Genomic DNA, 27,218 nt, shown 5'->3' with positions numbered 1-27,218 from the left:
CGAAGACAGATAACACGAGTACGGGTAGCAGCCAGATAGAGGATATCACTATAGACACCCATAACCTCAACATGGAAAATCACCACTTCACCACCGTCAAAGAGAAATATCTATAACCAAGTCGAACCTTCTACTTCTTTAAAAGAAGGTCACCTCGTCTCCTCATGGCCCCCTACCCTCCACAACACCCCCTCCTCGTTCCTACACTGAACGGGCTCCTACGCGGTTCACACCCAGGATTGACAACTCGCCTTTATACGTGAGGCCTGGTTTCTTACCTCAAGAAGCTGCCTCTCGCAGCTAATATATTGGCGTAAAACTACTTACCGTACATAACAACCGTTGCCTTTGCGTCCACAAACCCGCCAAGGTGCGGTTTACGGTGCAGCCGCTGATGGATCCCAACCCTGCGGACGACGACCCCCTGGGTTAGAAGGGATTGCGCGAGAAACTGGTGGATCTGGTGTCTGCTTGTGGTGCGGACTGCACCTGGCTGGGTGCATTTGTTCATTCTGTCATCCTGCTTGCCGAGGAGGCGGGTTTGGTCAAAAGGAGGACAGTGCTAGTAGTGCTGCTGTTGCGCTGCCGTGGTAGATCTGCCATGCTAGGTTGAATCCCAAGGTTTTGGGAGTGAGCTCCATTGGCCGACTTAGTAGGATCGTCAATCGTTACAGGACAGTTATGGAATGGCGGATTCAAGGGTGAAAGAGTCAATTGAGTATTCTACAAGCTAGCAATATAATTTGAATAACCTTCTTCACCATTTAGAGAATAAAACCCTGGCGACGAAAACGATGACGTTGATTACTGGAAGCAGTCAAAGCCTCGTATCACTTATAGCAGTTTCAACGGGCCCGGTCAGGTTGGCGAAGCACCAACTTTATCCAAAGCGGGTGCTTGTCCCAGATCCCATAACTATCCTGGTTCAACCAGTCAAAACCGGGTTTGGCCAGCTCAAGTTCGAAATTGTACAACAGACTGGCCATGATGAGCCTCATCTCGGGGTACGCAAGGCTGCGCGAAAGCTGATCAGTAACTATCACCCTCGAAGTAGAGGCGTGGAGTAAGAAGACGCCCGGAGAGAAAAGAACATCACTCACTTCTTGCCAATACAGTCTCTTGGACCCGCCGAAAATACCTTGACGCAATCTCTCCGATCCCCGTCATACTTGGCAGGCCGGTCGTTGTCGTCCAGCCACCGCTCCGGCACAAATTCCTCGGGATCGGCAAAGTTTTCAGGATGGCGCGCAATCGCGTACAGCGGGATATCAACGCGCGTGCCCGCCGGCACGTAGCGCCCACAGATAATACGTCCCCCGCGGGGCACCATGCGCGGCATGGGCGTTGGCGCGGGCGGATACAAGCGCATGGCTTCCTCGATGCATGCATTGAGGTACGGCAGCTTGCGCAGGCTGATGAAGGTCATGTCTGCCTGCGGGTCGTTTATGCTGGCGTCGAGCTCAGCGCGCAGCTTGACCATCTTGGCTGGATGCATGAGCAGAAGGTAGGTCAAGGCCGAAGTGGCGGCCGTAGTGGTCTCAGTGCCGCCAATCATGAACGTCGCGGCATTGGAGTACATCTCAGCGCGCGTGACACCGGGCTGCTTGTCGCCGCCGCTGTTCTGCATGATCATCGACCAAACATCGCTGCCCGAGTTGTCACCGCGGTCCAGGCGCTTGTCAACGCGGTCCATGGAGAAGCGGTTATGCTGGGCGCGGCGCTTGCCACTGCCACCCCAGATGCATTTGAGAAGAAGCGGCCCCAGGGGCGGGTGCCAACCCATCATGGCCATGCCAAGCGTGACCGTCTTGATGGTCGAGTATGTGTCGCGAACCCACTGGCGAGCCGACTCGTTGCTGTCGAGCATGCCGAGCGGTTCGCCGTACATGAGGTCGCCCATGATGTCAAAGGCCAGGTAGCTCAGCCAGGTCACGAGGTCGACGCAGCCATAGGAAGAAGCAGGCTCCGCATTCCTGTCGGCCAGCTTGCGCATCAAGTTGCGGACATGGCCCTGCACAAGGCTCTCCTGCCTGAGCACGGCACGGTCCGAAAAGGCATGCGAGAAGATGCGCCGCTGCCGCCTGTGGTCGGCGTCGTCAGCCCGCACGATACCCTTCTCGGGCTCTGCCATGTCTGGCCCCAGCCCGACAAAGTCCTTGGGTATGTCGCCTCCACCGCCCGCCTTGGCATAGATGTCATGCCAGGCATCAGGGTGGGTGTAGCTCAGCTCATTTGGGCCGATGCGCACGATATGACCGTACTTTCTGTGGAGGAGCAGCGGCCAACTGTGGTTGGACCCATCGGCGCGGTGCCATAGAGATGTGATGGCGGTGATGCTTGCGAGCAGCGGGCCTGGATATCCCGCTAGGGGATGAAGGGTCAGGTAGTAGATGGTACGTAGAACAAAAGCTCCGACGAGAACTAGACCGAGGCCCCAGAGGAGGTCCGGGAGGGTCGTGACGAGAACGTTGGAAGGTATGTACAGGGTCATCTTGTTCTTGTTGATCGGCTCGGGATCGAGGTGCTAGCCATCTTCTCATATTGGATTTCCTTGTCTCCTGTCCCTGTAAATAGTAGTTATCTTCCGTACAGCAAGACGAATACGAGATAATGCCGAGGCATTCGCGCCACTTTCCCGGCTTCCCAACATGACAGGTATAACGACAAGGTAGCCTAGTAAGGCTTGAGATGCAACTTCCCAGAGGAACCTAGCATCGCGAAAGCATATGACGCACTCAAACTCTGAGACGGAGAGTGCTGCGATTTGCCTTGTCGGGGGTCCGAAGGAGGGTATTTGGACGTAACCTAACGGCTTATTCTAGCTGAACCTTGTTGCCGGAGTTGATCGAGGCTCTGGAAACTTTCCCGTAATTTTCTGACCGACAACGTTCTGTACGAGTTCGGATGAAGGGCTTTGACATGATGTGGCATCTTACTTCGGGGTTGACGGGGGGTTATCAGCCTACCCGAAAGAGCCAAATCAGAATGTACAGTACAATGAACAACCGTTCAGACCGGTCCCAAAACTAACCGCGGCTGTATTAAATATCAGTCCTGGTTACTCTAAGCGAGCTCCGCTCTTGGTCGTTCCTCGGCATATCCGATATCTACTTAGGTATATCCGTAGGCAGACTACAATAAACTTTGGGAGGAAATTGAGGCTATGGCATTCAATGCCTCTCTCTCTGTATGACCGCATTGTACATATATAAAACGTATCATCTTCACAGATTCCACAGCGGCCCCATGCCGACTGAACCGGGTAACACGACATGGGGTCTTTATAACGAGCTCAGTTTATCCAGCCATCTTTAGCGACTTACAACTCTTGATACTGCCTCTCAGTCTTTTAGAACAGCGACTTCCACCTCTCTCTTGGTAATACCTGCTTTCACTACCATGTCTGCCATTCAAGAGCTTCCAACACCGTCTCCGTCTCCTACACCATCCATATCCCTTTCCTTGTGGAAGAAGCCACATCAAGATGTGGTCAGGTACACGAGATCATCATCATCACCACCATCACTACAACAATCAGTCTTGCTCAATGAGCCACAAACATCAGCTAGAGGCATCGTCACGCCACCGCCAGAGACTCTGGTAGATAAACAGAACGCCAAGGGCACAGTACTCTCATCAATAATCGACTGCCCCATTTCCAAAGCTAGCTTCCTGCTTGCCCAGGCCTCTCTGGCAATGCAGCTGTTCGGAGGCTCATCAACGACCGAGTTCAAGTTCCAGAAGCCAGGTTCACCTCGAGCGGTAACGCAAACACTCCGTTTCGGCACCGGCCTCGATGGATGTTTCACTAGAACCAGGGGCTTCTTAGGCGGTCGAGAAACGCCCCACGTCACAACCCGTAGCAATGCAGGGGTAGGCTCAGGTCAACGCCTGCCAGCGCCCCTGGAGGCATGGGAGGTGGTTCATGAGAGTCTGCCGCGGTTACTTCGAGCAGGACGAGTGCGTCAAGCTGTCGACGCTTTGGGCGAGCGCACGGCCGGGGGGAGTGACGCATGGTATGGCCTGGAACAGCGTCATCTGACCCGAGCGGCGCTGGTGCTGAGCGCGCTGGCCCATGCATACATGTTCGGCAAGGAGCAAGATAAAGGCAAGGGCGAAGAGAAAATCGGACGATACCAGTTACCACGTCATGTTCTCTATGCGTGGGATAGGGTTTGTACGAAGTTGGGAAGGCCCCTGACTGGGAGAGTACGTAGATATACCTGGAACCATCCTATCCGCATAGTACAGTAGCAGCTAACTTGCTACGATAGGTGCCCGCCGACGATGTTCTCAACAACGCCGTGGGCAACGATTCCTTCAGCTTGAGGAGTATCTACTTTGGCCTCCCAGAGGAGCGGCTTTCCTCGGGGCTCCAGGGCACTATAGAGTCCGTTTTTGCACCCGCTCTCTCTGATATGGCGCTTGCGAAGAGCGGCGTGCTGGCCGACCAACCCGACCTGGTCACGCATTGCCTGGAGAGTCTAGCGGCGCGCATCATTGAGTGCGCTCATGTGTTCGATGCTATGACCCCGCGCGATACGACGCACTTTGACCCTGTCATCTGGATCAAGACGTATCCTGCCATGGGCCGGCCGGTTACTCCGGGCGAGCTGGGCAACAGCGGCGTCGATGCACCGATTTTTCATGCGCTGGACGCGTTCATCGGCCGCCAGAATGTCAAGGGTGACTTGAAAGGCATGCAGAGCGATCGACGGGCCACACTGCCGGCCAATATTCGTGCCTTCTTGGATGCCCTTGGTGACAGGACCGGAGGCGTCAGGGACTACATCGCTGCTGCCCATGATCGACAACGAAGTCTGCCCTCTGAACAGCAATCGCAATATCAGCGTCTCTCGGCGGCATGGGATGGGCTTTTGCAAATGTACGTCTGGTTTCTCGAGCGTCACCGCGTGAAGGCTGTTGGCGTCACGGGCGTGAGCCTAGGTACGGGGCGACACTCGACGAGCAGCGGCGTCAAGAGCAGCGACCAGACCAAAAGCGCGGCAGCAGGGCAACCGAAGATGCGGCCCGAGACCATGCTGAGCATGCAAATGAAGATGGGCATGGCTTCACGGCTGGCCGGGCGGCCGCTGTGGCAGGACGCGCGTGTGCAGTCTCAGACTAAATACCAGGGCAGCGTAGTGGTGACGGTGAGGTTGGATGTGAATTTGCCGCTCGAGCCGGGCGATCGAGTGCAAATCTGGCCGCCAATGAAGAGGAAGAAGGTCAGAAGGACATGTTCGCACACGCGGCGGTTGAGGATCTCCTCCCCAGAAGAGCATGATGCGTCGCCAGGGTGCGAGAGTGACGATGAAGCGGAAGCCGAACCGAGATTCTACTCCATCGCTCGTGTCAATCCAGACGTGGTCAACGAGGCGACAGTCTCAGGTAGAGGAGGAGGTATGACCATTGCTCTGACGGTCGGCCAACACACACCCGAGGGACTGGTCTCTTCCTTCCTCAGCACTGCCGCTCAAGGCACACATCTGCGCCTTCGTCCTTGGCCTTCTCTGCGTTTCCGCCAGCCACGAAACATGACCGTTCCTCTGGTGTTGATCGGTCAGGGCAGCGGCGCCGGCCCCCTATTGGGCTTCCTGCACGACCGGGCGGCATGGAAACAGCGGCTCGGGGATACCCAAGACGACATCGGTGAGGTAGGCGAGGTACTCCTTTTGGTCGCTGCCAAAACACGCCGCCATGTCCCTTGTCCACTTGACAGCCTAGAGGAACTGACCACGGCCTTGCCGTTGACCATAATCCTGGCTCTCAGTCAGGAGACACACCTCATGATCCGCAGCGGGACCTGGACACATCTGCCCCAGGGGAAACGGCACGTAACGCGACATTTGATAGAATACCGGGACTTTGTCCACCAGCTCGTCAAGAGTAAGAGCGCTCACGTCTTTGTGTGCGGCAGCTCCGACTTTGGGGCAACGGTGATGAGCAGTCTTGGACTGGGCCAACTGCAACAGCAGCAGCAGCAGCAGCAGCAGCAGCAAAAACAAGCACAGGACGCAAATGACGAATCCTTCGATGACAACCGCACAGAAATACTCCCTCCTCCAGCATATTGGAAGCAACTGCACCATGATCTCTTCGCCAAGGTGGAAAGACCTTCCATCTCACGGTCCTCTTGCTGCTCCTCTTCGCCCTCAATAAGCCCAAAAGTCCCCATTATCAGCCCTGCCACCCTTGCCGCCCACAACTCTATGACTTCGTGCTGGACTGCCATCGGTGGAACAGTCTACGACATGACGTCCTTTCTGGCCACCCACCCAGGTGGACCCAAAACGATCCTCGAGTCAGCAGGTACTGTAGCCGACGCGCGCTTCGTCGAAACGCACGGCGGGCCGCACGCCCAGGAGATCAGAGGCTATCTCAAGAGCTATGCTATCGGGCGTCTGTCCACGGCTACAGCAGACTCTGCAACACAGATGACCTCGGCAAAACTCATCAATGCCTTGGTAAGGATGCAAAACGCGCTCACCAATAATAGCGCCTTTGACGCAAGCCGTGGACCGGTGCCCCTGTACGTGTACGAGGATGCCCTGCTCGTGTTTTCCGATGACCTAGACGGGATCGTGGACATTCTGTCAGACGTTTCCGATGAAAATTCCTCCTCAGATCTCATAGAAACGGTGGTAAATACGCAGGCGTTGTTGAGAAAGGCTTTCGTGGTTCTGAAAGACGGGTGCAAGGGTTGCCTGGTGGCTGCTGGCTCCAAGGGCTCCAGCTACACCCCCTCAACGCTGCTTGACGAGAGCGAAGATCTCATACGGAAGCTGTACAGGGGACCTATCAGAAAGGTTCATACGGCTATTGATGTTTGCAAGAAGGGTGTTGGTGAAATTGAGGCTAGGACAGAGACGGGAAGCAGCGATGGAATATGTGATACCTATGACGATGAAAATGCTGATGCACTCAAGCGTGTTTTGGAAAAGTTTTGCACTAGTCTAGCAAGCGTTGCCAAAGATTTACTCTATTAGAGCTAATTACTAGGAAGATCAAAATGAGAAGCTAAATATAATTAGAATCACGACAGTATTATCATGCATCTTTTTTCTTCTTCTCTTCTTTCGAAATCGTTATGCGCTTTAGAATATTTCAGCGACGAATCTGACAGTAGTGTAATTTATCAAGAGATCTCAACTTCGATACTTTTAACCACTAGCTATAGATCTTACTGGCTTACTTGTCGCGACTCGCTTTAATGGTTGGAGATAGGGTGTTTGGGCCTATAACATGTCTAATAAGTAGGTAATACTATTCGATGGATCGTTGTTGATTGAGTAGAGTGCGGGTGGAAATAAACGGCTCGTTATATCTCACAAGCGTCCCGCGCTCTAGGAACATGACAAGTTCTTGCCCTGCAGCTGCTTGACCTCAGGGCCGATACTTTCGATGCCACATAACGCATCCTTTTTATTCTCTAGCACAAAGTCCAAGGTCCTGAGAAGCAGCTCATTCTTGATCTTTTCCAACGTCCCGCTTTGGATGGGCCCCAGAGCCTGTTCGATCAGCTCATCAAACTCCGCCGGCAGCGCCAACACAGTGAGAAGCTTGGCGATATCAAAAAATGACAGGTGAGTAGTTCCCGCAACTGCCAACATGAGAGATGGGCCGCGAAGATTAGGCCAGGTTTCGTTCCACCCGGGGACGTAGTCAGTACTTGTCGGCGTGCCGACCAGCACCAGAGGTTTATGGGTCCCTTCGGTCGCGACAGGTCCAATGATGAGACCGTCAAAGTTCAAGCCGCCGAGGATGCGGTCATCGGCGTAGAGTGACGTGGCGGCCGTCGCACCTCCCAAAGAGTGCCCCGCGACAAATATCTTGTCCGGGTCGATGGAAGCTTGCGTCCCCGTCATCAGTGAGTCCACCGCCGATGTATCGAGTAGCTGGTCGATAACGAAAGAAACATCTTTCTGACGGCTCTGCCGTAATTCCCAAAAGTTAGACTCTTGATTCAACTTCTGGGTAAGATGTTGAAGGAACTTACATCTAAGAGGCTCTCGACGTAGTCCTCGTCGCTATTGGTCGCGTTCTCTGCGTATCTTACACTTCCGTCCGGGAACTCAACTACAGTAGCTTCGTATGTGTGATCCACAGTGACAACGATATAGCCATAGCTGGCAAGCGACCGCGCGAGAACACCATACGCCAGTCTAGTAAGCGCTCGTGCAGGCGAGAAGACAACGAGTGGGTACTTGTCAGCTTTTGAGGCGCACGGCGCCTTGACGTGACAAAACTCGAGTTCTAACCCCGATAAGAGGGTATCGGGTAGCCCGTACATCTCTGCAGCCATCTTGCCGTAGACACTCGTGGTGATTGGCGGCATATAGGGGAGGGTCTCGGCGGAACATCTGATTTCCTTCTTGATAGGGATGTTGACGGATACCATCACGCGCCGCCTCTCGGGCTGGTCTTTGGGTGCGTGCGGATCCCATCGTGCCGCGTCTTCAAAAGCTCGCACCCTTAGAGCGACCGGGTGAGGGCCGGGAGGGCCGGGAATGACAACGGCGGCAGCCACCGAAGCCAATCCGAGGAAAATTGAGAAAATCATGTTTGTCTTCTGCGATGGCAAGTAGAACTGTAGGGAATCCGCAAGGAAGAACTAAACCACATTGGACCCATACGCAGTTGGTCGCAGCTATTTAATAGTCGTGGTATTACAGAGCGCATCGATGGAACGCTGGAAGAATCAGTCGGATACGTACCGTTTCGTATCCGGATTGTTCCCGTCTTACTGACAATCATCCAATCGTGACAGACAGCGAGTCACAGCCTCTCTCGCTTATGCAGCTGTCTGGCTTGGAGATTTTGGCATGGGGTTATGAGAGACAAGTCGCCCCGCTTCCGACACTGCTGCCTGAGAAGGAACGCGCGGGGGGACAAAAAAGGACAGAAGATGAACTCATCCTGCAGTTTCTGGGACTATGTATCGGGCGAATATCCCCGGGGTAAGCCATACGGCGAAGAGTAATAAACAATGATTTCTGACAAGGTAAGACCAAAGATGGCGAAGCCTTGGCGGCGTACCAAAACCAGTTTGCATGACTTAGTAGCCCCTTGTTAGGGAAAGGCAAGTAGAGATTTGATGAATATTCAATTGTCGAGTCGCCCATACCGTTGCACGACTTGCGGAGCGTAAGGGAGAAACCTGGAAGCGTGACAGGAAGTTGAGGAGGGGTCATTTGAAAAGGTCGCCAATTCAATAGATGGAGTAAATGTATCCAACATAACCTTCCAATGCTGCCTGACTTAAACATAAGCCTCACTGGCGTTTAGGATGACCGGTGGTCAAGCCCCACATCCGGCCCCGGATGGATATCGAACGGGCCGAGAATGATGCAAACAAACGGAGCCAACCATGTGTTTGTTGGCCGGTCGGTTGTCGCAAGAACGACGGCGAAAAAAATTGCCGATGACGACACCAAAGCAAAGCTGACGTAATCAAGCCTACAGGGGAACGGGAGCGGGAGCTACGTACCCAAGCCAATTTCTACCGACCTACCTACAGACATGTACCTAACCTACCCACCTACAGTAAAGGTACCACATCGTATTTATCAATTACCTTACGGATACAAGATGCAAAGACCCAATTAGCGTACCGGCTACTTTGTGGCTTGGGATAATCTTGCTGCTAGCACGGGCACAGTCTGAGGGCGGCTGCAAGGCTAGATGCTGGCGCGCCCGGACGCTACTATCGTGTTACGATCAAAGAACCTGTGCTAAACTGAGAAATATGATGATAATTTATTAATCGTTTTACGGTGCGGAGTTGGGAGGCGAAGAGGCCAAAATCGGACCGGGCCGGGCAAACAAGCAACCGACTAACGGCCCTACCCCAAGCAATAATTTATCCCTGGGTAGTGTAGGTAAGTAGTGTGTGTGCCTTGCTATTTTCATCTGGTCTTTTTGGATGCACTTCGTCTCGTCGAGGATCAGGCGACAGAAGTTGGAAGCGTTGGTACGGATAGTAAGGAGACCGTAGCATAGAGTTGGTGAAAAGAGGATTATCGACGTTCCCAATTAAGGTAGCCAGCTATCTGGGCGGTCTCTCTTACCTATTCGTAGGTATTCGTACCTACCTACGGATACACCTACCTACCTGGCCTGCACCTTCCTTCCATCCATCCTTCTCGATCGACAGCGCCCCCCCTGATACGTACCTCTACGCTACCAACGCGGTGGGCCGGAACTTCCTAGAATCGGGTCATCATGAGCCAATGGTATGTCAGTCTCAGCAAGCTTTGGTCACCTTGAATGCGGTACGTACCGGCACCGGACCGCGATGGGCATTCCTTTTGAACCTACGGATACATTACGGAGTACTCAAGTGCCTAGGCGGAATGTCTGCCTCCCAGACTGATGCAAGGTACGTACCTCAACTCTCAACTGCCTTTTCTTCTTTTGCGGGGGTAAAATTTGTGATGCAGCCCCGTTTTTTGCTCATCATGGGTTGATTGACAAAGACCCGGTTTTTATTTTAGTTGTTTCTTTTTATTTTTTTATCTTCGGGACTGAAATTTTCCCCCCTCTCCCCCCGTCCACCGTTGAGTGAGTGAGTGACTGACTGACCGCCAGCAGCAAGGCCACGGTCAGGCAGGAAGTAAGGTGCAGCAGCCAGCAGAACGCATCGAGCACCTGCAGCTCTCCATCCACCCCTCTCCGCAGTCCGGGTTCCAGTGGGAAGGCATATTCGGTCGCCACAACCAACGGCGCAAAACAACTAGAACAATCGCATCAGGCAGGCTGTGACGGAAGCTTGCTTGCTTGCCTCTGATATCATTGTGTCCTTTCCTCTCTTTTCTTTTCCTTACTCTACGCTCCGGCGTCAAACGGAGAGCAAGCAAGACAGAGAGGCTCTACGCACTCTCCACACACCTCCGTGCCTGCCTTTCTCACGCTTGCTTCACCGCGTCCAGGGACAAGACACACGGCAATCCCTCTTCCCCTCCACTCCACTCGCTCCTGCCTCCGTTTCCCCCTCCCCCCTCTCCTCAACTACCTCTAATCAATCTTTCTTCACCCGCTCTCACATCACTACCTATCCACGCATCTTCCTCGACGTCACCCTCCGACATTCTCTTTTGACCTTCGACTCTTTTCCATCTACTTGTACCCCTACTTTCTACCCTCCCTCCTCGACTTTACAGTGTACCTGTGGCACGCATTGGCACCTGCAGCTTCTCTTTATAATGCGCTACCCCTGCCGACGAGAGGCTCCCATCCTACACGAAAAGAGTCGCTAACCCCCCATCCATCCGAGGCCTGGACCTACGGCCCTGCGACTCTTGCAACTTGCGACTTGCGACTCTGCTCGCCCGCCAGTTGACTGTTCTTCTAGAACCATCCACTTTATCAAACCCACTCCTGGTCCTGCTCCTATCGCCGAACGAGCCATCGCAGCTGCTGAGAACCGACCCCGGCTCCTACCACCTGTGGGTCACCACCCCCTAGTCGTCCCATCCAGTCCTGGGCCTCTCCCAGCCAAGTCAAAGTCCAGCATACAGGGTGGGCTCGCCATCCGTTCAACATCACCACCGCATATCCTCCCGCCTGCCTTCCCAAGTCAACCATGGCTCCCAACGGCAATCCGAAGGCGAGGATCGGTGCTGGTGTCACCCATGGAAAGCCCAGCGCCGTCAGGCGCGTGGTGCCTGCCATTCCTCTTCCCTTGGATCGCCGCGTCAAGGCCAATGCTGCCGCGAAGCAGGCCGCTGCCGCCGCCGGTACAGCCTTTCCCCGACCCGCCTTGACCAACGGCTCCTCCCTCAAGATTCAGAACGACTTCGATTCCACGCCTCCGACCCCTAAGATCGCCGAGCCCGAGACCGCTACTTACGACGATGATAAGTCTGCTGTCGAGGAGACCACGTCCCCCCTCTTTTCCGCCCATTCGGAAGGCGATTATGTGAAGGATCGCGAGGGTGAGTAACTGCCAATGCTTCCCGAGCTAAATTTCTGCAGATACGAAGTACGATTCTAACGGAGTTGTGTAGCTACTGACTCCCAGGTCTCTTCTGCTGCCATACCTACGCCCTCCACGACGGACGAGTCGGAATCGACCGACAAGGCTGCCGATCGAGGCGTCCCCTCGTCTGCCGATGATTCCCTTCGAGGTTTGTTCGCCTTCAGCCGCCGTCCTCCTGAAGGCTCCTTCTTACGTGTCACAGGCAACAGCACCACTAACCGCATCACCTCCCCGCCCGCCGCCTGGCATGCGAAAGAGGGTAAGAGCCCTGGGCGTTGGTATGCCGTCTGGCAGCAAATGGATTGCTCACAAATTGCAGAGAACGTCACCCAGCTCCCACCGACTTTCCGACCCCCTCCCGTTATCCCTCCGACTCGATACAACATGCCCCCTGCTGCTCATAATGGCCCTCGTCCTTCTGCTGTCGTTATTAACGGTACATCTCACCGAGGCCCTCGTTCGGTTCACAACGGCCCTCCGCACATGCATGGCCCGCGCCCAAGCAACGGCAGTCTCCAGTTTGGTGGATTTGGTTCCAACTCGTCTTCTCCGGCACCCCCTCACTCGGGAGGCTTCATACCCCCTCCTGGCATGCCTCACCCCGAAGCGCGTTCATTCCCTGGCGTTCTGAACGGCTACCACCACCAGATGCCCTACGGCACCGAGTTCGTGCCTGGTACTCCCGTGGATGGATTCGGCCGACCGCTCCCAGGCTACACTGGCATGGAACAATACGCACCTCAAATCAATGGCTACGGTCCTTCGACCCCTCACAGCTTCCAGGAATCGCACTCTTCGGCCCACGCGGAGGAGCCCGGTACTTACAACCATTACCCCGCGCCTGCCGCCCCCAACGGCCAAGTCGACGACGCTCGCCCTCATCCGCCCCCCGCTGGAGCATTCGTTGTGCTGCCTCAGCGGATGATGCCTGGCCCTATTCCACCTCCGCACATGATGCACCCTGGACCTGAGCATCAGGGGCTGGATGATATGGCTGCCTACTTGCGATCGCAATTTAGAGACACTTCCTTTGCCGATTGTACCCTCGAGCTGCGGTACCTCGATGACCGTGCCCCTCCTGTCCGGCTCCCCGGCCACCGCCTTGTTCTTGCCAGAAGCCAGGCAGTCCGGAACGTTCTTGAATCTGACGGTTTCGAGTCGAGCCCGCCCGGTGCCAACCGTACTATCCTGCTCCAGTCGGATGACAAACACCTCCGCTCTGATGCTTTCTGGATGGCAGTGCAGCATCTGTACGCCTTTCCGCTATTGGACTTGCCCGATCCGGCCTCCAACAGTGCCTTTACCCTGGCTGGCAGTGCCGATGACCGATTCGATTTTGCTCTTGGATATGCGGCGGCGGGCCACCTCCTTGGATGGCAACCTATTGTCATTCGGGGTCTTGAGATTGCCTCGCACTTTCTCAACTGGTCCACCATCGAGCGGGCTCTCGTGTTCGCCCTCGGCGATGTACCCAATCGCGCTTCAGCCGACAGGCACACTCAGTTTGTTTATGGCGAGCCCGTCCAGATTCTGATGAACGGAGTCATTTCGTTTCTCATCAACAACTTCCCGCCGGACTTCACCCTGGACACGACTGTCGCGGACCCCGAGCACTTCGCCCGCATTCCGTATGCATCTGCATCTCCGCCTGCTCGCGAGGGAACGCCCGCGATTGCCCGTGGAACGGCCAACCAAGACCGCCGATCGCGGCCCATGCACATTCAATTTGGCGATTTGGCCGTGGGCTCAGACTCCTCCCCGTCCAAGGGCTCAAAGTCGGCGCCTCAGACCTCTCAGCAGCAAAGCATTCGATCTACACTTTCGAGGATTCTCATCAACCTCCCCTTTGCTTACCTGAAGCCGACTCTCGAATCGAGTGGCTACGGCAATGTCAACGGATGGGCCAGTATCGAGGCGCGCCACCATATCATGAGAGCCGTCGTTAACGAGCGTGAGGCCAGACGGGTCAGGGCCGTTGACGCAATCATGGCGGGAGCGGTGCCGGGTGTGGAGTCAATCATCAAGGGCCTCCAGAGCGTCGAGCCTGGCCAGAGCGAGGAGTGGCATGGCGTCGGCTGGCGCGAGGACGTGGTGTCGTACGTCAACGGCGACGCGCCATCTCTCGGCCGGCAATGGGTGCCGCTGGTGGCGCAGGCGAACGGCGCCGACCACTTGGAGGGCATGGGGCGGCCGGCGTACCCTTGAAGACGGCTAAAAACGGGTTGGGCAGGAGGATTACGATGTTACGACACGGGAACCAACAAAAAGGAAAGAGCCAAAAAAGGGGCCAAAAGCTGGACGGCTCAGGGGCGGGCTGGATTCACATTTGCATCATGAGGTACAAAAGCAGCAATTTGCATTTTTCTTTCCTCTCAGGTCCGGGGCGACGGATTGGGCATTGCGCAAGGTGTTTGCAGTATCTATCGTGGCAAATGGGCCAAGAAGGATGCAAAACTGTGGGAGAATCAGTCGGCGACGTGGCCAGGCTGTGTAGCTCGCTGGACTTGGTCGATTCTTCGGATTGGCTGGCGGCGCAACGGGTAGGTAGGTAGGTGGTCGGAGGCCATGAGTACCGACAGCGGCGTCTTGGTTCGGGGAGAAGGGATTTCTCGATGGCGGTTGGCAACTTACCTAGCTGGGTAGGTTCCTTCTGAAGAGGACGCAAGAAGACACGAGTGGGAGGGGGAATGGGGGCCAAGAGAGCTAGACAGGGGAGGAAAAGGATACCCAGAAGAAGGAAAAGCACAGCTGCGTCGCGATGGGGGGATCGGAATTGTAAGCGACGGAGTGGTTGGCGGGCGGCAGCAATGATTTTTGTCGTCAGCAACAGAAGCAGAATGGGTTGCTGGGTGATGACTGCGCGTATCGTGCGAACAAGAGAACATTGTCCATACTGGAAAAACATGATTGTAGATGTTTGTGGCCGAGTGACATGAAGAAGAAGTAAGCGTTTGTAATCTGGCTCCTGCCTCTCTGTAGGTGTCGGGATATCAAGTGGTTGGTGAGTGAAAAGAGAACAGGCCCAACCAGCTTTGCATACATACTCCAGGGGGGGGGGGGGGGGGGGGGCGGACATGTCCGATGCGAGTCTTGTAGGGAAGCTCTCTGGATGCTATGGGATGTTGATGGGCCTCGGCATAAAGTACGGAGGGCGATTCCGGATGAGGCAGAAGTGCCCGAAGCTCGATAGAGGGTAGTTAAATGCCGGACCGAGATAGACTGGATAGAGGGACTAGATAGAGATATAGGATATACTATGTAGGTCAGTCATTATAAAAATAAGGGATGGATGGCAGAAGCGTGTCGTGAAAAGCTTGACGAGGGTTGGTTGGCTATAGCCGTGTGTGTGTGTTGTGCATTAAGGACTCATTAAACTTGTAGTGGGATTCACTCTGCGGATGGGATGACGAGTGTGGGGGAGTCCCCTGTTACGCGGGGGGGGGGGGGGAGGGCTTGACAGACACTACTGCGCGTATGTAGGGAATACTCCTAGGTGGGTAGGTACGCATAGTCTCCTATTATGTACTATTACAAAGGCACTTACCTAATGAGGTAGGTGTTCGTGGATTGGGTTATGGCTGGGCCGCTTGGGCCAATGGGCGACGAGGATTATCGTTTTGTTTCTGTGCCCCCCGGAAGAAGAGAGAGGGAAAGAGAGCCGAGGCATGTGCTTTCCCCAAGGTCGAGAGTGGGCAGGACCTACCTGGGTAGCACGGGAGAACCTAGGAGTACATGGTAATAGTACTCCGTACAGGGACTAGGATGCTAGGATGTATACTACCGATACTGCGTGACTCTCTGGCGCCCGTCGGCCTCCGTCCCTCTCTCTCTCTCTCTCTCTCTCTCTCTCTCTCGCTCACTCTCTCAGCACCATCTATCTACATTCCACATTCTGTCTTACAACAACCTCGAACTCTTTTCCTTTTCCCCATCTCTGCCTCCGACTACGACCGCTGCTTCCATTGCTACTGGCACCTTCAGTAACATATACTTGCGTGAGTCTGCCCAGCTATTCCTCGCTGTGCTGTTGAGGTGACGCAGGTCGTTGATGCACATGCGGATTATCGACTTTGGCACGTGCTAACGGAAGCTTCTTCAGTCCGACCAAGCCGCCCTCTCCTCAACCCAACGCTTCCCAACCCAAGCCGATACGGTGCTTATCACACAACGACACACCGTCGACCGCCCACCACCCCTCGACCTGACTTTCTCCTAGCGTTGAACCCCGCGATCCTCCCGCCTCTGCCATGGCCTCCGCCGCGACCTCGTCGTCGCGGCCAGGCCCGTCCGGCGCCCCTCGTGCCTCCCAGACCTCGAGTCCCCGTCCTACCGGCGCCGGCCCCTCACGATCGCCTGCTTCGTCGCGCAACACCGTCACCGATCCCATCCTCCGCAATACCCTGCGCTACACAATCTCCGCCAAGGAGTACGCCACCCTCCACAAGTACGTGCTGTCACGCTCGCGCCTGTTGAAGAGGGCAGCGCCAAGCGTCACTGCCGTTGAGCGCATCGTCGACGGCGACAAGCCTGCCGCCGCGAGGCAGGCCGCCAGCAACCCCCCACCCGGTGCTGCTGCTGGTAGGGCCGTCGATGATTACAATGCCCGCGCAGTCCGTCATTCGCTGCGCGTCTTTCTCGGCACCGCCATGGCCATGAAGGGTTGGGCTCTCGTCTCGACCAAGTTTCTGGGCGGGAAGCAAGAGTAAGTGCGCCCCTCTGTAAAGTTGTCCGATGGACCCGAGATGCATCATGTTTGCTTGCTTGCTTGCTTACACGACGACGGTGTAGTCTCAATGCCAAGAAGCAGCCCCTCCACAAGTCGCCGACCCTACGCCTCTCCCTATCCCTGTCCGCCATCCTCCTCCTTTACCGCATTCTCTTCCGCTTCCTCAACCGCCTGCGCGCCCACCTGCTCGATCCCTCGGCAGCGCCTTTCCGCCAGAGAAACCCCCGCACGACCGCGACCCTGACGTCCCCCTATGCCCCGGCCATAGGTGCCTCGATGGCCGGCTTATTCCTCGGCGTCTACCCCGCCCAGCAGCTGCGTGTGACCATCGCCATATACACCCTGTTCAGGGCGCTCGAGTTTGGCTGGAATCTGTGCGAAGAAGAAGGCATGATTTGGGGCTTCAAGAGCGGGAGCAAGATCAAGAGAGAGAGGCCTTGGTGGTGGGGCAGCTGGCTCATTCAGCCCTTCGCTTTTGGGCAACTGCTGCATGCCGTCGTCTTTGATAGGGATTGCTTCCCCGAGGTGAGTGGACGCCATCCGGAGCATTTGCTTTGCGTTGCAGTACTAACCCGAGACCAGTCTTATGGCGACTTCATCTTCAAGAACTCCTCGGCCTACCTCCACCCCAGACCAGAAGACTACCCGTCCCACCTCAAATGGCCCAAGGCCTTGGAGATTGTCGAAAACCTTGCCCAGATGGCGAGGCTGAACTGGCCGTAAGTCCCGAGCCCCCCTTCCGTCTCGGTGGGCGGTTTTTTTTTTAACGCCAGCTACAGACCCTACATCTCTCCAACTCTCTTCCCCAACAAAGAGACACTCCCGCCAACCCTCACCGCCGTCGCCCCCCTCACCTCATCCGCCCATCCCATCATCACCTCACTGTCGTGCGCAACCCTTCACCCTTCAGACCCTTCATGTCTCCGCACCTACCTCAACTTCTGGCTTGGGTCCTTCCCCGGCTTCACGCGCTTCTTCCTCGTTGTCTACTCGGTCATGACGATTGTTCCGCGTTTCCGGTCCTTGTATCACTCGCCGCTCACGACTCTGCAGCGCATATTGACCAAGGCGTTGAGAATGAGCACATTCCTCACCGGCGCCATCTCCACCGCCTGGGCAAGCATTTGCTTCTTCCAACAGTGGTTCCCCCGCACCTTCTTGCCGACTCAGAGGTTCTTCTTTGGCGGATTTCTCGCCGGCCTCTGGGCCTGGGTTGAGCGGAAGAACGGCCGCGGCGTGTTCCTCTACTCTGCGCGCGTAAGCGTCGATTCACTGTGGAAGGTAGGCGTCAAGAGGAGATGGTGGAAGGCCATGAAGGGCGGCGACGTGTGGGTGTTTGTCATGGCGCTCATGCTCACCGGTGTTGTCTACGAGAGAGACGCGAGAGCTGTCAAAGAGGGTGGCTGGAGGAAGGGCATCAGCTGGGTCCGAGGTGAGGGTTTCAAGGACTGGAGCATCGACGAGGACGTTGAGGAGGAGAACACCGACAAAGCCGACTAGAAGCGCGGCGGCTGAGGACACGCAAGAGAACGGCAGCGCCGGTGGCGCCGACTTGGACGACGAGGTTCCGTATGCCCGCCCGCCCTTGTTGTCGCTTACGGAGAGCGGCCAATGGAGGATCGACGAGGATGCCAAAGCCCGTCTAGTGGATGTCCAGAAGCAGACGGTGCAGGAGACGGCTGACTGGGCAACGAAGCGTATGTCATGCACTCAAGTATTCGACGACGGACGACCTACTCTGACAAGGTTTTGTTTTGTCCCGTTGGGCTTGCAGGAGTTGAACCTTTCATGACGGCCGGTGTGGCTTTTTGTACCTTACAATTATGTTGTACGAGCAGTGACGAGCACATGTTTAGTAGATGTTTTAATCATAACGAACGACAAGCTAATTACAGACCAAAAGTCTATGAATCCATCCGTGTACGGGGCCAAGATCATCTCCTGATATAACCAAGGGCACAACCAGCCCATAGCCATCACAACGCTGTCAATCTATTTTCTTTTGCGCTTGCCCAGTTCACACTGAGGTTGATGAAACCCGCTCGTGGACCGCGAAGGAGCCGTATATCCCTACCACTTTTCCCCTATGGCTGTCAGACCCGGTGGTGACGGTCCCGAGGGCGCTGTGCTCCGACATGGGCACGTAGTCGCCGAAGAGCTCGTCCATCTGCTCCAGCGTGCGCCCCGAGGTTTCTGGGTAGAAGAAGTAGTAGCAGAGCGCGGCGGTAAGGTTGAAGGCGACGAAGACGTAGAAGAAGCGGAAGCCGATGGCCGTGAGCGCCTGGGGCGAGAAGGAGACGAGGATGAGGTTGATGGTCCAGTTGGTGAATGTCGTCAGCGCGTTGCCAAGGGCGCGGATCTCGAGGGGGAAGATCTCGGCCGGGTAGACCCAGCTGATGATGCCGAGAGGCGTGAAGAAGAAGCCGAAGACGAAGTTCATGGCGACCATGCTGCGAAGCTGGTCGGGATTGGATCGATCGAGAAACTGGAACTGGACGGCGTTGACGAGGAGAGCCGCCGCAAGGCCGACGGCCGAGGCGATGAGGGGCCGCACGCGGCCGACGCGGTCCAGCATCCAGAGGCCTAGCGTGTTGTAAGCGATTCCGAGCGCGCCGTTGATGCCGATGATCATGAGGGACGTCTGCGTGCCGATGCCCAGGAGGTCGTAGATGCGTGGGCCGAAGTAGCTGATGACGTTGACGCCCGAGAGGGGCGAGAAGGCCTGCACGCCGCAGCCCAGCAGCAGGCGGCGGCGCCACGACGGCCTCGTGATAAGAGCCCGCCAAAGGCTGCCGCCCTCAGCCTCGCGCAGCACCGACTGCGCCCGCACGGCGTGCCTGATCTCGGCGTACTCGGCCTCGACGAGCTTCTCGTCAACGCCCGCGCGGAGCGTGTCCAGGCTCCGCCGCGCCTCGGCGTACCGGCCCTTCTCGACGAGCCACCGCGGCGACTCCTCGAGGAAGTAGATGCCCGTCGCGATGACGATGCCGGGGACGCATTGGAACGCCAGTGGGAACCGCCCTTGTGTTTGACGTCGTCAGCCTTTATGTCCTTCCTTGCATATTTCTCTCCATACATGTCCAAGCTTCCGGTATCATTACATGGGGGAGGAATCCATATCTCACTCACATGAAAAGTCGGTCTCAACAAAGGAGCACCCGTAGCCTAGCCACTGCGCCACCAGGAACCCCCAGCTCAGCATCCACTGCAGCAGCCCGGACAGCTTGCCCCTCTGCCTGGCCTCAGCCAGCTCGGACGCGTACATGGGTATCGTGGACGTCAGCACGCCGACGGCGACGCCGCCGACGAAGCGGCCGGATATCAGAGCAGCGAGGTCCCCGGCCCCGGCCTGCAGTGCGGACCCGACGATGGAGACGAGGGAGCCGAGGAAGACGGTGTTGCGGCGGCCGAGGCGGTCGGAGCAGACCATGTTGAGAATGGTGCCGACGATGGCGCCGCCCTGGAAGGAGGATACGATGGCGGCGGCCACGCCATCCGCCGGGTCGTGGAAGTAGGCCTTGAAGGTCTCGAGGGCGATGGTGGACGTGATGATGCCCGAGTCGAAGCCGAAGAGGAAGCCCCCCGTCGCGAGGAACGCGGCCGACCAGATGGTGATGTGGCGGCCCATGGTTCATTCGCCGTCGTGTTCGATGCGCTGCAGACCGAGCTCAGGGAAAGGATTTCGGGTCTAAGTGCCGTGTAAGTAGGAAATCTCTTCTTTTCCCCCACGCTTAAACATTCGTTTACACATAAACACATGGCCAGTGAAACGGGGAGGAGAAGCAAAGCAAGACGGGAGGGCTGAAGGGAAAGGCAACCAAGATTTGAATTTCAGATGCATTTTTTCCCCCCTTCTTCTAGAAAGGCCTGTGTGTCAAGGTCCTGGGCCGCGGTATTGGGAAATGCCGGGACGTCTCTCCCCAACGGAACACGACAAACCAAAAAGCATCCAGGGGGAAGACGGAGTGACGTCGAGAATACGGTTGGCGTGAGCTTATCCCATGCGTCGTTTGGTCTTGTCCTCCCTCAGTTGGAGGTGTCAAGCGTGGGGGATTTGGGCATGAAACAAATCAAGTTCCCCCTTCCCGTTGGCGATGGGTGGAAATTCCCACGTCCACGCCCGCGGGGAAGCCCGCTCGACCTTTTCTGGGGGGGGGGGGCCGTCCGTCCATTCTTTGACGCCATGGAAACGGCTTACGCGAGGTGTAGCAGGACAAGGTTAGAGTTCCCGGCACGCGCAGTGTTCTTGAGGGGAGGCAAAACGCAACACAGACGTGCCCAACCCGCAGCCGTGACGAGCGCGGCTCCGTGTCCCGTTGGCCGCGATGGGCCGCCCCGCCGTTTGAAACATGCCACGAAACCGCGCAAAGAGGGAAGACGGGAAGAGAAGGAGGGAATTATATCTCCGTAGTGGCTCCGTTGGCTGCTGCCGTCGCCCGCCCGTTAACCTCACTCTTCATTTTTGCCTTCGTCGTTCGGGTTTCCGGCTTATAAGCGCATATGCGCGCTCGGCAGAAGTCTCAATCCAAAGCTTAAGAACCCTTCCGCTACCTTGTGGTTGCCCCCAATGAGATTAATGGATGACCGTATAAGGCGGTTGTGGCCATGCTTTTCCTCCCCCCCCCTCTCTCTTCTGCCTCTCTTGCTCACGTGTCTTTGCCTTCTGTCCTGGAGAATCATCTCACCTATGGCACCGTCGCAGAAATATCACTGCCACTAATATCACAAAGGCGATCTTCCGATGCACGGGTCGCGGGCCGAAACATCAGACGATGACGCGCACTTGTTTTGGCCTTCCTCGAGCTCTGTCTGCGTCCCGTCCACAGACCAGTACCCAGGTCCGGATGAGCATAGCGCACTGAAGATCAAAGTTGTAGACGCATGACTCTCGTCGCAAGTCATAGCTTAATAATTTGTTTGATCGGGGGCTTACTCACTCATCCATGGATCTCTCCCAGGTCGATCACTGACCGGGGGGGAAGGGGTTGTTATATGTAGAGCCGGAACGGAATGTCCCATAATGCCTGCCTCCCTCCTCCCCTGAGCCGCCAGACCTCACATCACCACCACCATGCATGCATGTTTCACAGGCTAGGCTCCATACACTGCAAGCCGAAGCTCAAAGGCACGCCAAAGTTGGCCTGCCGTCCGCGTCGGCCGTGATGAGCTGCATCATGACGCAGCGGCTGTCATCGCACGGGCCGTTGGCGGTGTCCGTGGCTCGGAACGTGATGTACGTCTCCGTCTCGCCGGGGCTGCGAAAGGGACTATTGTGGCCGGTTTCAAAGTCCCCATTGGCCACCGTCAGTTTGCAGCCGTTGCTCTTGGTCTAGCACGCCGTCCCACTCGAGCAGGACCACGCAGGAGTTAGGCACCCAGAAGTAGTTGGACAACTACGCGATGTACGTCCTGCTACCAGAGTAGAGGCCGTATTGACCGTCCTATATCTGTATCTGGCTCTGCTTCTACGACTCTTCGGGCCGGGAGGTGATGGCACTTGTGATGTTGGGCGAGGTCGAGATGTAGTCGTCGCCGAGCTTGCGGATGTAGGTGAACTGGCGGGGGACGCCCGTGATGCATAACTAGTCAAAGTAGTTGAACCAATCGTTGAAGATGATGACGGTCCCATAGGGGACGATTCATTCCTCACGCGTCATGTATAGAACCAGTCATCCCATGTGAGGTGCCTTCTGATGTTACCGCTGTTCGTATTAGTATACGCTTGCGTATATAGCCTTTGGGTACATGGCCGTTATCAGAACCTCAATGGTCGTGGCGGGCGCAAGATAGAACTTCGTACACTCGGTCGAGATGAAGTCATAGCACCCGTAGAACTACATTATATGAGGATCACCGCAGCCGGGGCTTCGGCTGGGGTTCATGAAGGAGGCACCCGAGTAGGAGGCGCCTAAGATCCCAAGCGGCACAGAGACAACCTTGAACAGAAGAGTTATGGTCCGGATGACAAAGTCGTGTCTTTTGGCTGCTGACATATAAATTATATTCTTCTTTGGGACCATCCTGATCTTTGTAACCCTTTCTGATGTCGCTGACATCTCTGTGGCCTCGACCGTTCCTCTGCCGGGTCCGCGGTGGGTATAGAATCTAGCACACAGCAACAAGGAATAATTCTTCTTCCATGGTTTCGACCACGATGGTATGCTAGAATATCATTCCTGCGTCTTTTGCCCAGCTACCGAGGTTGCTTCAGTCCAAACAAGCGAGAGAGACAAAAAGAAACAAGACCATCAATTACTCAAGGTCAGTACTCGGTTCCGGACAAAAAGAGTGAGAGTGTGGACATGTCAAGAGCAAATAACGGGAGATGGCACCCGATATCAAATTTGACTACCAGTACCTGCTTGAGTACGACCACGCCGGATTGCTGCGTGAAAGGGGCAAAAGGCGGGAGGTGGTGTTGGCCAGGCAATGAACGAAGCCAGGATATTATACTACATCGCGTGCCAAGCCTTTTATTCAGTGCAATTTGGCCTGGTTGTCAGGTCAGGTCAGGTCACGTTGTGGAGATGCCAACAACCGAGAAGATCTACTTCACTGTTGTTCCTCCATGTGTTCCTACCCCGCATTTGGCCAACTCGTCTGTGATGTCACAATAACTCCAGCTTACTTGGCATCCGACTCCAAGTCACACTATGAGCGCAAGTTGGCCGTCCTTGCCACTTACAATGTTGTATCTCAGTCTTCCGAGGTGGGGTTTCTGCTGGAAGGGTTTCAACGGATTTATCGATTGTTTGTCTTCTACCAGAGGCGGTTTCTCTAATCCCACAAAGCTTCCCGGATACAGGGTTTCATTACGGATACTGTAAGACGATATTGCTTTTGGCTGTTGACGCTTTCTGGGCTTTGCGGAGTTGAAACCCGGTACAGCCCCTCCCTTCATTTTCGTGAGTAATGATTGGTCAGGCATACTCCCGGAAGTATGGAGCCGTCGCAGAATGGCCTATCAGGGTTAAGACCGGTAACCACCAGTGATGACGGTCTTTCCGCTGCATTTCAAGTTGACGAGTGATCCAAATTGGACCGTCAACATGAAGGTTTCCAATACATTCGAATGCTATCGTGCATGACTAGAGTTCTCACGGAGTTGAATCATCTGCCAGTCGAGGCCAGCCACGGAAGGCCCTGAATCCGCCACCATGTTGTGCTCACAAGCTCTGTGTGGCCCTAAAAATGGTCCGGTCCAATCCCGAGTGGATGTCCTGGTGTTTCTGCCACGACCTTGATTTCCCACAATTTCACTTTTGAACGATTAGCCATCATGTTTCTATCAATTTCTTGATGAGACTTCTTTGTGAACCCACCCTCTTCAAAGCCGAAAAAACCTGCGATGCCTGCAGCGGTCCCTGTCCTCGCGGCAGATGCGCACTTCACCCCGAAAGCCTGCGGCATCGGCGACTCGAAGCAATCCCGCGATTTTTGCCTCGATGCCTGTTCAGACTTCGAGAGGAGTCAAAATGGGTGCAATATCCGTGATGAACCCAGAGCTAATACAACTTGGTCCAAAGCCGAAAGTGAGGCTTGGAGAAATGTTTCCGGTACCCTCATGAGCTACCTTGACGGCAATAGGATTACTGCCCAATTACGGAGCGAACGTATGAACAAGCGAATCTCTGATTTCATGGAAGTGAATTCTTGTCAGGGAACCATCCGGGGCTCAAAGCTGTCGATCTAGCACAAATAGGTATGAAGACCCATGACTCCGATGCTGGCACTCGACACCGCAAACGTATAGGCAGTTCCAATGCTCCAGAGCCCCCGTCCTTGTCGAGGAGCTCAGATACAACCGATACTAAACCGACGCCGCTCTCATAGCTCGACGGTACCTTTTCCTTCCCGCCGGTGGACACAGTACTAAATGGCGACACATCCGTATCCATCATCCCAACTTCCCCAATCCCCACGATCAAGTCAACCACATCGCCCTCCTTTCGGCGTCCGCTTTCCAGAGGCCTGCGGCTCAGAAAATCTCATCCAACCGATTGAGTCAGGCATGATGGCCTTAAACTCTCATCTAAAAATCGACGTCCTTGCTGAACAGGTCATGGGCGACGTCTTTGCCGGTTTCAATTTCTAGCATATGCCTATTGTGCAGCCCAAGAAGACAGTGAAAGTTAGAGATCTCGATGTTACCGCTAACCCATACCTTGGCAGTCTTAATGAATCAAGATCTTAGTCTGGGAGATGACAACCGCACAACCCGAAATGCCTTTAGTAACGTTATGGTCATTTTCGATTCTTAACCCTAGCTGCTCGTGGGCTTTCGGTAGCCAGTCTGGTGCTATGCGTCGTATCATAGTGAATCTCTTCGGAAACGCATTATAGTCTACGAAAAGTGGGGTCATTAAAATGCATCTCGAACAAAAGAGGTCTAAAACCAGAGGCGCCAACTGCGAGCGACAACTCACCGTTACTGTCTTCGACACGGGATTTGGATTAGGCGAGGATTTCCTACGATACCAATTGCATAGGCCATTCTCTCAGGAAGACCCACTTGCGCCCGGTACAGGTCTTGGGCTAAGTTTGGTCAAGCGAATGAGTTCTGAGCTTCGCGGTGGTGTGCCAGTCCAGAGCCGTGTTGGGCCTGACACTTCAACCACAGTGACCCTTCCACTGCAGGACCACCCGATCAACCTGAGAATCTTCTCCGCCTACATTAGCAAACTTGTGAAGAGGTTCTAAACGGCTGTCAGTGGATTTGAGGCTGTTGAAGCGTACAAACGAAGACCACATGAATGCAGATGCATTCTTACTGACGTTTCAGGCTGTAATGGGAGATTTGAGGTCACAAGGCAAATTAGAGCGCACGAAAGGTCGGTCAAACTAAAGGCGGCGGCGATCACTGCATTGGCGGGATTGGTGTTGGATGAGTCACAGATCGAGGCGTTTGGGTGTCGGATATTAGATTTACTTTTGACCAAGCCGGTTAAACTTGCAGAGCTAAGATCTATCGTGATGTCTCGTGGGTTTCTTTGATGGATAGTTGGGCGAGAGGTGGGAACAGCATAGCATTTACTTTTGACAATAAATAATGTCTGCAAACGGACTGAGTGGTGAATAGCTCCGTGGCTGGAAAGCGTCTACAATTACGAGGCCGCCGTTGCCTCGGATTCTCGACTACCTGTAAATCTGGCACTGGACACATGTCGCAACTTGATGTGTCTTATATGCATGGCCTAAAGTTAAACTCAAACTCTGTTTGTGTATTCACAGGCTCTAATACTCCGAATCATAGGAGATATAAACAGCCTTTTTATTCAGGTTGTTCAGTGGACTTGAACAACGTTCATAGTAGTACAGTCGTCGAAAAAATGCTTCTGCATGTCGAGTTTCTTGAAATTGCTTGGCACCTGGTAACTATTTGACCAATAATTATACATTGGGTACAGCTTTACGTGCGAAAAGTTGTGTCAAATGCAAATAAGTGCACTCCGGTTACTCCCAGGAGACCAAGTCCGGAGGCGGGGTCCGAAACTGGAGGTTGACTCAGACTAGTCGTGCGGATCATAACTTCCGGTTGCGTCTCCGATGAACGGATTCATGAATCACGTCATATACGACATGTAAATGGCTCTGGTAAAGCTTTCTGCCGATCGAAAAGGGTGTTTGGGGCAAATCAAACACTGATAGCCTTATAACATGAAGTCGTTCGCTTCATGCCAATTTTATCAGATGGTTTATCTATAAACAAATGTTTCCTGGTGTCCAAAACGTAAGAACTCATCATCTATGATTGAAATTGTTGCGAACGCTCCGCTTCTACTTGTTTCACCATTAACATGGCAACGCCGCGGGCCAACGAAGAAGTTTTAAAAGTCATTCTTACAAAGCTTCATCGCTTAGAGACAGCTTTTAACCAAATAAACAACCGTCTTATCACTATAGAAACATCGGTAGTGCCTGCCACTGGTAGCATCGCTGGCACCAGCCCTTTTGACAGCTTGCATTTGGCTTCCTGTTGTTGCGCTTTCTGCATCAACTCCGAGCCACTTCAACAAAATCGCCAGGAGAACTATAAGCAACATCCTGCGGCTGAAGCGTACAAATGCTCCGTTGATAAACTACACAACCAATTCCGTTTCGGCAGCAGCTCTGAGGTGGCTTCCGTCACTCACGAAGAAGGCACCGTGTACGCCCACAATAACGAAGACCAGAGCAGGGCAGACGACTATTCCGTTTCAGACCGCCGCTCTCGCCCTACCTCGCACCACGATATCTGCCAAGACGATATGAAGCCAGTTCTTGGTGCTCTCAAGACAGCGCCTTTACGATATGAAAACAAAGATTCACGTGCAGAACAGATGGAAAGTCCTGGTCTCACTAGGATGAGCAGCATCGGCTCCCTAACAAAGGTTGGGTCATTCCTAGGCTCTCGAAAGTCCCAGAGTACAGCTGCAGCTCCAGCAGGCCATCCTTCGCCATGCTGGAGAGGGCACAACACAAGAGATGACGGTTTCAAAAACGCCAGGGGTTCCATCAGGCGCGCAAGATCTA

At 54.9% G+C, this 27,218-nt stretch overlaps 6 protein-coding genes across 6 annotated transcripts; 3 read left to right on the top strand and 3 right to left on the bottom strand.

The window, feature by feature from the left end:
* Window positions 1–845: 845 nt before the first annotated feature.
* On the bottom strand, window positions 846–2,491 carry GLRG_09474 (cytochrome P450; the record flags this gene model as incomplete). Its single annotated transcript, XM_008100159.1, has 2 exons — window positions 846–1,014; window positions 1,101–2,491. The coding sequence occupies 2 exons, from the start codon at window positions 2,489–2,491 to the stop codon at window positions 846–848; spliced, it is 1,560 nt and encodes a 519-aa protein (XP_008098350.1).
* Window positions 2,492–3,696: 1,205 nt separating this feature from the next.
* Window positions 3,697–6,989, top strand: GLRG_09473 (cytochrome b5-like Heme/Steroid binding domain-containing protein; the record flags this gene model as incomplete). Its single annotated transcript, XM_008100158.1, has 3 exons — window positions 3,697–4,173; window positions 4,275–5,652; window positions 5,857–6,989. The coding sequence occupies 3 exons, from the start codon at window positions 3,697–3,699 to the stop codon at window positions 6,987–6,989; spliced, it is 2,988 nt and encodes a 995-aa protein (XP_008098349.1).
* A 357-nt stretch (window positions 6,990–7,346) lies between these two features.
* Window positions 7,347–8,563, bottom strand: GLRG_09472 (tat pathway signal sequence; the record flags this gene model as incomplete). The annotated part of the gene is made up of 2 exons (XM_008100157.1): window positions 7,347–7,934; window positions 8,000–8,563. The coding sequence occupies 2 exons, from the start codon at window positions 8,561–8,563 to the stop codon at window positions 7,347–7,349; spliced, it is 1,152 nt and encodes a 383-aa protein (XP_008098348.1).
* A 3,021-nt stretch (window positions 8,564–11,584) lies between these two features.
* On the top strand, window positions 11,585–14,185 carry GLRG_09471 (uncharacterized protein; the record flags this gene model as incomplete). Its single annotated transcript, XM_008100156.1, has 2 exons — window positions 11,585–11,936; window positions 12,009–14,185. 2 exons carry the CDS (start codon window positions 11,585–11,587, stop codon window positions 14,183–14,185), a joined length of 2,529 nt encoding a protein of 842 aa, XP_008098347.1.
* Window positions 14,186–16,227: 2,042 nt separating this feature from the next.
* Window positions 16,228–18,206, top strand: GLRG_09470 (uncharacterized protein; the record flags this gene model as incomplete). The annotated part of the gene is made up of 4 exons (XM_008100155.1): window positions 16,228–16,682; window positions 16,769–17,231; window positions 17,289–17,425; window positions 17,486–18,206. 4 exons carry the CDS (start codon window positions 16,228–16,230, stop codon window positions 18,204–18,206), a joined length of 1,776 nt encoding a protein of 591 aa, XP_008098346.1.
* A 517-nt stretch (window positions 18,207–18,723) lies between these two features.
* GLRG_09469 (uncharacterized protein) lies at window positions 18,724–20,334 on the bottom strand (the record flags this gene model as incomplete). Its single annotated transcript, XM_008100154.1, has 2 exons — window positions 18,724–19,727; window positions 19,836–20,334. 2 exons carry the CDS (start codon window positions 20,332–20,334, stop codon window positions 18,724–18,726), a joined length of 1,503 nt encoding a protein of 500 aa, XP_008098345.1.
* Window positions 20,335–27,218: the final 6,884 nt, after the last annotated feature.

Source organism: Colletotrichum graminicola (genome assembly GCF_000149035.1).
Source record: "Colletotrichum graminicola M1.001 genomic scaffold supercont1.49, whole genome shotgun sequence".
Classification (NCBI taxonomy): Eukaryota; Fungi; Ascomycota; class Sordariomycetes; order Glomerellales; family Glomerellaceae; genus Colletotrichum; species Colletotrichum graminicola.
This window is presented reverse-complemented; position numbering and strand designations above follow the sequence as displayed.